The following is an 8,779-nucleotide window of genomic DNA, read 5'->3' on the forward strand; positions in this document are numbered from 1 at the left end:
TATATATATATATATATATATATATATATATATATATATATATATATATATATAAAACCGTCAGGAAACATTGGTGAGTGGGTTTTGTGTGGCTACTGATCAGCGAATTTAGCATGCTTGGGCACCGAATACCAGTCGGACAAAATGTATCTGAGGCACCACCAATGCCACATCACACCACTGTGCGCGCTTAGGTGGTGAGGCACCCCCTAGCCTTATATTTAAAAATACACCCCTGTTAACGAGTTCACTCTATTTAATTATAATTAATTTATGCCTAATCATAAAGAATACAACCTATTACAATCAATTCATTCGGAATCATAAGAGCATTCTGTATCATAACCAGGATAACCTACATCTTCATGTGTGGGTCTAAACTCAATCCCTTGCACAATAAGGCCTTTAAGCGAGTTCTCACTGTGAAGGGTCAATCGAAGATTTTTGGAATTACTACTATTACTCGTAAAAGAGCTTTGAGAATAATTATCTGTGGTAAAAGGCACTCGAAATTCCCATACTTTTACTTCCATCCAACCATCATCTCTTTGTTGTGGAAGGTACGTCCTTTGGGGTCTATTCATTGGGTTGTGGGTGCTTTGATAAACCTTTGGTCTGATAATTGGAATTTGAGGCAAAAGTAAATATATGAACCATGAATCTTTCCTACCAACAAGGTAATCACCAGACTTCACTTTCAAAGGAGGCTCAAATCCAAAATGGTTTTCTTCTAATCTGTAAACAAGGTAAGTTGCATATGTTGTTTCACTTGACAGCATATCAGTGCTGAAGAATATCCAAAAGCTGCCATGTGGATCAAAAGCCACGTCTTCAAATCTGCCAAAAGATATATATATAGTGTTTTAATATAAATACTAAAAAAATAGTTTAAGCATACTTGTTCAGAAGGATTTGAAAAGTTGCAGGGGTTCCACATACTAACAGCCAATATATGTATATGCGTTGTTTTTTTATTAGAGTGCTGGAATTTTTTGACTGTAGACAAACACAACAGATTCCATAGCCATAATGAATGCTTGGTATAACATTTAATACTAATTCCAGTTGATTTTGCAAATGAGTAATCCAATTTCATTGGAGAACAAACCAGAGTCATTAAATCCAAGGTGGTTACAAATCAACATATGATGGATAAATTAGTGGATAAAACCTTGATTCGGGTAAAGACCTCCATCTCCACTCTTCTTTTAGTAAAGCCACTTTTGCTGAGAGCATATAACATGTTTCCCTATTTTTTGCACGAGAAAGCCACTGTAGTAAAATAAATGTGTAAGTACTTGTTTTGGAAATTGGAACGTTGGGTAGAACCATGTTCATAGGCTCCTCAACAACGAAATATAAAAGAACAAATGAAAAAACTGCGCTTAAGAATAGAGTAGAGTTCCTTGATTGAGAATATACCACATCACCACTCTCGTTTATTTGTCCATATTCCCATGGCAATTTTTGTTCTGAGTATGTGTCTGTTTGAATATCCTCATCCTCATCCCCTAACACTTGATGATCCACCTATAAAACTTAGACATTAGACTTTGATCTACTATGAACAAAAACTCATATCCTCCAAACGTTTTCTATTTGATCCCATGGAAAAGCTTTTCCAAAAAGTAGGAAACCATAGGTTCTTTTAAGTTGAAATGTTCTTGCGAAATATTTATTTTCTAAGAATGTTTGAAGCATAAAAATAAACAAAAAGAAAACAGTAAACCGCAGATATGGTCCTGCGGTATCCATATTTACTACTACACGGTTTTAAATTAATAACAAAACCTAAACTTTGCAATAAAGGAACTTTTTTCCAAAAAAAAAAAAAGATTCCTTTTGGGACCCATGAACACTACATACCAGAGGGACCATTTCTTCTGTTTACTTTAAAGAAAATGATATAATTGAATAAAACTGTATTTGTCTCTTTACTCTTTCCACTGGCAGAAACTCGATGCCTTCCACCAACAATGGATCATTGGACAGAAACGTAATTTCAAAATCAACATTTCTGCTATCGCTATTAAATTGATACAATTCAGCCATCAACCATCCATCTTCTCTCTTATTCGCTAAGTACACAGTCGAAGATTTTGTCTCCCCAGCCAATACGTAATTGAGGCCCAAATAGTCATTACTTGTGTAGTGATCAGAATGGAACACTAGGTTTAGTGTGTATGTGACATGTGATGACAAAAATTGTGTTTTGACGTGTGTTTTGAATTGCCTAGAATATGGTATATCGTAGTTCACTGCAAATCTGCGTGAAGAGGCAGCAGTGAACACATAAGTATAAACTGATGAAATAGGTTAAAAACATAGAAATATAAAGGAGGAAAAGTAACCTTGATTTCACTGCTATTCTGCACGAAGAGGCATCGAAGAATACATAAGTAATACTGATCATGAAACACGCTAATGACATAGAAATATAAAGGAGGACAACTAACCTTGATTTCTTTTGCTGTTTATAATAACTGGATGATACAATGCGAATAGGAATCAAACATTCTGCTGCGGATATCATTTCACAGTGTTCTCCATCCTTATCTAAGCAAAGCCACTGTCCATTAAAAGAGGTCATGTTAGTTCGGAGTTCCGGTATGTAAATAGAGAGCTATGATGGTGGTCACAAAAGAGTTTTAAACGTCATTAATTTGAATCATTGTTCGTGGCCCACTGGATTATACATATTTATTGAGATGTATACGTTTCAAGCACCATGGATCTAATTGTGTCAAATTCCTCAAATCAAGCTATAATGTAATTGACATCTCATAAATCACAATTTACTATTCATTTATTAAACAAATAAAAATCTAAATCAGGTATATAGACGTTATAGACATTGTCACATTACCGTTTTGCCTCTGTTAAGAAAGATTCCCTTGGAGAGAAGTATCTTTAGATGCTCTTCGGATCTGTAGACCAAACGAGGTGATGCAGCCTTACTTATCTCTTCATAGTAGAGTCGTTTCTGTTCCACATCTTCAAAAATCTCCTGAAAGCGAAGCGCGTTCTCCAGTTTTTCCACAACATGACACATCTTCGGCCGTTCTCCACGGTATTTCTGCAAACAACCATAGGCAATGTCTGAAAATGTTGCCAAAGACCTCTGATCCATGTTTTGCTTCAGACCTTGAAAGATAATTTCATCTAATTTCTTATCTTTGTAGCTTTTTTTCCACATACGCACTAAATTCTGAAAACTACGATTGTTGTTTTCATAGCATACTCTCCCACACAATACTTCAAATAAAACCACACCAAAAGAGTATACGTCTGACTCTTCGGTTAGGATGCTGGTCTCCATATACATCGGATCTATGTAACCAAGGGTGCCTACAACATTGGTGACAAGAAGAAACGTTCGTTGTTGATTAGCGGGTCCTACTTTCGAAAGTCCCATATCAGAAACTTTTGCATTCCAATTCTCATCCAGTAGAATGTTGGAGCTTTTTATGTCACGGTGGATGACTCTTTCTTGTGTCTCCTTGGGATGATGAAGGTAGCACAATCCTGTTGCAGCCCCAAGGCATATCTTGAGACGTTGTCTCCATGTGAGAGTAGTGCTACTTAGATGACGATCAAGGCTTCCATTAGCTGCATGCTCATAGATAATGATCTTCTCTCCATCCTCATCACAAAATCCCAAAAGAGAGATGAGGTTTTCGTGTGTGTGACCTGAGAGCATCAGGATCTCTTTTAAGAACTCAGGATCGCCTTGCCCATGGCTACGATCTAGACGCTTAAAAGCAACCATGCTTTTCCCCTTAGAGTGAGAGATTTCTCCTTTGTACACTTTACCAAATCCACCTTCTCCAATGAAGTTGTTGTTATCAAAGGTATCAGTGGCTGACTTTATCTCTTCCAGTTGGATTTTAAGATGCTGGAAGTCTTGTAGGAAGGTCTCCATTATTTGTTGATCAAATAGTAACTATAAAACTGAAGTCAAAGTATGCAAGCAATTGCAACCGCTGTATTTGGGAGTTGATTCTTATATATAGCTACTGAAATAGGGACGAGATGCCTTGTTGGTGAGAGAGGTGATAATTGCAATTTTCAGAGGACCTACATATACCCAGCCCCTCTTAGTGCAATTTGATCCCCCAAATCTTATTTTCTTTTTCTTTTTCTCTCTCTCTCTTTTGAATCCACATAACCTGTTTGTTTTAATGCCATAAAAATACCTACTTCATGATCACTTTGAAAATATGATTGCTTTTTTAAATCTTTTGGGTAAAAAAACAAATCATAAACTTTTCATTCCGACCATAATCTTGTTGCAGAATCTTTCTTTTTATCTTTAAAGCAACCAACAATGGAGTCCTACATGAATGGCATACTTTATTTTAATTATAGATAAATATTTTCTCCCAAAACACGATATGGCCGGGTGGTGTCTTCAAAGAAATTGACCTCGTAATTGGAGTGTGTATCACTGGGGACCTTATGCTCAAACGTTTGATCTTAGTGCTGAAGCTAGAAATTTTAATATGGAGATACAAATATTATTAAGATTCACAATCAAAAATGTAAAGAGTTTCTTAATATTTAAAGTCGTAAATTGAAAAAATTAAAATAAATACATAATTTAGGTAAAAGGTATATAGTATTTTATGTAGTTCTCCTGGGTATTAAAGACGTAATACAATCTCTTTAGTTGAGGGTGCATTAACATAAAACATGTTTACAAGTAATTTTTTATATATATAAAACGATTTTTTAGGGATGTCCCCCCCCCCCTAGGTATCTCCACTACGTCTAATTTAATATTGTTTGTTTTATATGTTTACTTTTATTTAAGATTTTTTAATGATGGATTATTTTAGACAAAATTATGTGCATAGCTAAGGTGCGTTTATTGGTTGTTTGTAGAATAACATCTTACACTACTAGATGAAAGGCATTTGTTAAACTTACAACGTACAACAGTTTTATGACAGGCATAAGGGACTGTCATAAACTTTATGTCATATTTCGTAAAATATCAACGATTTAAGACTATCCTAAATGTATGTTGTATTTTAATACTGAAACTTAAAATAAAATAGAAACACGGATAATTTTATTGACTAAGTTAGATTGTTTTTTATCGGTTAATACTATAAGAAAAATGAAGAAAAGAAATAGTTGTACCTTTCTTAAAAATGTGAATTTGAGCTTGATAATTGGGTTAATCTAAAAAAAGATTTTATATGTTGTGTTTTTCCAGATTAAACTTTCACTTTATTTTATTTTTCTTTAAAAAAAAAACTTGTATTTTTTAATTTTTTTTCAAAAAAAAAAAAAAAAAAACTCTCAACTTTGTCATTTTTTCCGAAAAACCCTTCGATCTTCAAACTATTTCCGAAAAAACACTCAACTTTTTTAGTTTTTTCTGAAAAAATCTTCACACTTTACAAGTTTTTTTTAGGAAAAAATGACTAAAAGAGCCCGATGAAAAAAGATCAAGGTTTTTCTTCTGAAATAAAAAATAAAGTTAAGATATAATCACGAAAAAAAAAAAAAATAAAGTTAACACCTAATAATTTCCAATATAGGGTTAATGATTTATATTAATGCGAGAAAGTAGCATGTTTGATAAAATGGATTTCTCAATAATTTGTATACTGATATTTCAACTTATTATATATAGTGTGTAAACATATATTTTTGCATTAAGAAGATAATAAATGACTATTTTATCTATTTAAAAGCAAATTTCATTTCCAAAGGATATTTTATATTAGTTAAAAAATAATGCCTAACAAAATATTAAAATAACAATCAAAAATTTTAAAGTAAAATTGGATGAATATTATATTTAGCATACAAATAGTTGTCATTAACTATCTTGACTAACTAGGGAAAATGCCACGATTACCGTTCTCTGTTGACTATCAATTTAAAACAAGATCCCAATTCACCATTTTAACCTAAAAAGGCCTCCAACAAAAGCCGATTAACCATTCGTCTCCAACAAAGCCCTCAAAGCCTTAGTACTGATGATGCTTTCAAACCTCTCGAACTACTATTCGTTCACAATCTTTAACAAATAAACCTATGATAAACCCTAGTTTCTAAAAAATACCATCTCTAACCTTTCTACTTTAACATTAAAACCTATGATAAACCTTTCTACTTCTATGAAGTCGCTACTTCCCTACAGGTTATACCTATGATCAAGACTGGATTTGAGGGGGGCAAGGTGGGCAGCTGCACAGGTCCCCAAAAAATAGGGCCCGAGATTAAGTCATATTATTTATTTAGTATTTATATAAATAATAAATCGTTCAAGTCAAAACATAAGCTCTTATGGTTCAAATGGTAAGCGCGCTTCTATTTTCTTAAGTTGTTACCGATTATTCAGGTTCGAATCCCATTTGGTGCATGCGCCTTTTTAAATTTTCTTAAGTTGTTACCGATTATTCGGGTTCGAATCCCATTTGGTGCATGCGCCTTTTTAAATTGTGTTAAACATTCTTTGTTGCCTCCACTAAATTCTCGTGTCTTTTTTCCTTTTTTTTTTAATCCACTAAGAACAAAATTGCAAAATTCTTCATGTAATATTTATTAAACTATTAAGTAAAATTTTTAAAAAAATAATTACTTTATTGAGTTTTAATACACTATGTATCTATTTGTTTTACTAATTTATAATGACTTCCAAAAAGATAATGATAGTGACCGCTTCTAGTTATTAATAGGGAATCGTTGAACGGTTGAAGGAGAATAGTAGATTTTTGTCACATTTTACTAATGACCAAAATAACCTTTAAAATCTTCGCTTTATTAAAAAAAATTATATTTTTAGTGAAATTGCGGTATAAAATATTCTATCCGGAACAGCTAATCGGTATTCATTAAAATACTATGATTTTGCTATTTTTATTGCTATAAAGTTTATCGTTGTTAAAAAAAATAGTTTATGTAATTTAATTCGTTCCACGTTAAGATCTAAGGGCCTTTTTTCCCCGGTTCGTCTAGGGCATTTGAATTTTCAGGACCGGTCCTGCCTATGATAAACCTTTCTACTTAGTTTTCTTTGTAGTTGCGACTACATAGAAGGACATACCCTAATTAGAAACTTAAATATGTGTGGAAATGATGATATTATTGATATTTTGTTTGAATTATGTTACAACACTTAGTTGCACATATTTGAGCCGGAGCAATTTGAGGTTGTTAAAAAATTAAACGTGAATGCACCAAATATGATAGAGACCGATTTGAGATGGTTATGTCCAAGATAGCCCAATTCAAGATGGTTAATCTCCCGAAGAAATTAGAATAAATATCATAGAAACCTTACTGATAATTCTTTTTCTTTCTAACAAATAAAAATATATCAAAATATATAACAATGCAAATGTCTAAAAACTAGGAAGTGGAAAAGATGGGATAACCATAAATTACTCTTCCAATGGAAAATAAATAAAACTAATAATTAAATAAAATCCAAAAGAAGTGGAAGCAGGAACATGCAATATGTAAGGGATTTGGCATCTAAGACGTGATTCCATGCAAAGGTATAGTGACACTCAACAAGCGTTTGCAAACAATGTCACAACAGCTTAACCATTTAATGCATAGTATATTTGATGGATCCAGCCAAGGTGGCCTTGTGTATAACCCTAGACACGTATCAATTCCTCCTCCCTTAAAATTGACCTCATCCTAAAGTTCCAACAAGTAAAACTGAGATTAAAGATGGTGGGAAGTTATTAGTCGAATAGACGGAAAAATAGCTTGAGATTTCGAATATGTTCATAAGTAGTTGTCAATGGCAGTTGTGGGATTGGTTCCTTTGGTGATAAGGGTGACGACGGTTGTATCTTCAATTGGATTGGTGAAGGTGGGGTGTTTGCAGTTCTAACGATGGAGATGTTAGTGTTGTTAGCATCAATGATTGTGATAGGGATGTTGGTGGCGGTGTTGGCGGCGATTGTGGAAGCAGTTTAGCCCCCATATTTTCGCTTTTGATAAATATGTGGTAGTGAGGATTTTAGTGATCTCGGTTAGCTTGGTGATGATGTCATTGAGGCGGTTGTTGTTGGCGATAGTTATAGCAACAAGTGGAGCCAATTGGTTGGCAATGGAGGCAAAAGACTGATCTTCTGATGGTGAATGGTGGTGGGGAGGCATTGCATGGTCGGGTATGAAAGCACTAATTGATAAAGATTTATTTGAGATGGCTAATATCCATAAGAAATAAGAATAGATAACATAGAAACTTTACTAATAATTCTTCTTCTTTCAAACAATGAAAATACATCCAAATATATAACAATGCAAATGTATAAAAACTAGGAAGTGGGAAAGATGGGCTAATTGTTACTCTTTCAATGGAAAATAAATAAAACTAATAATTAAATAAAATGCAGGAACATGCAATACATGGGGGATTTGGCATCTAAGACGTGATTCCATGCAAAGGTATTAGTGACACTCCAACAAGTATTGCAAACAATATCACAACAGCTTATCCATTTAATGCATGGTATATCTGATGGATCCGGTCATGGAGGTGGTATTGTGTATAATCATAGACACGTATCAAAATACATGTGATGTATCTTGATCGAAGATATTACATTCCAAATACATAAAGAACAACAAAAATTTGTAGTTACTTACAGTTGTAGCGAGTTTGATTTAGAGGGTGTTTGTTTTATCTTTTTAATAAACTTTTGGCCCCTATCTTTTCCAAAAAGTTAAAAATGAGGTAAAAGATGTTTGGTAATGGGAAAATATCTTTTAAAACCAACTTTTGAGAAAGAAGGAAAAGAAG

At 33.4% G+C, this 8,779-nt stretch overlaps 1 protein-coding gene across 2 annotated transcripts; it reads right to left on the reverse strand.

Annotated features, from left to right (window-relative positions):
• Positions 1 to 238: 238 nt before the first annotated feature.
• On the reverse strand, positions 239 to 4,058 carry LOC145048906 (uncharacterized). Of its 2 annotated transcripts, XM_078997554.1 has the most exons (7): positions 2,867 to 4,057; positions 2,457 to 2,569; positions 2,352 to 2,369; positions 1,939 to 2,266; positions 1,423 to 1,530; positions 1,172 to 1,272; positions 239 to 837 (listed from the first exon to the last, which is right to left on the reverse strand). In XM_078997554.1, the coding sequence occupies exons 1-7, from the start codon at positions 3,920 to 3,922 to the stop codon at positions 312 to 314; spliced, it is 2,250 nt and encodes a 749-aa protein (XP_078853680.1). In that variant the 5' UTR covers positions 3,923 to 4,057; the 3' UTR covers positions 239 to 311. The 2 variants fall into 2 exon arrangements, with proteins under 2 accessions (XP_078853680.1, XP_078853681.1); XM_078997555.1 differs by lacking the exon at positions 2,352 to 2,369 and having other exon boundaries at positions 2,867 to 4,058.
• Between the last annotated feature and the right edge of the window lie 4,721 nt (positions 4,059 to 8,779).

This window comes from Lactuca saligna, chromosome 5 (assembly GCF_052625555.1).
Source record: "Lactuca saligna cultivar CGN05327 chromosome 5, ASM5262555v1, whole genome shotgun sequence".
Taxonomy (NCBI): Eukaryota; Viridiplantae; Streptophyta; class Magnoliopsida; order Asterales; family Asteraceae; genus Lactuca; species Lactuca saligna.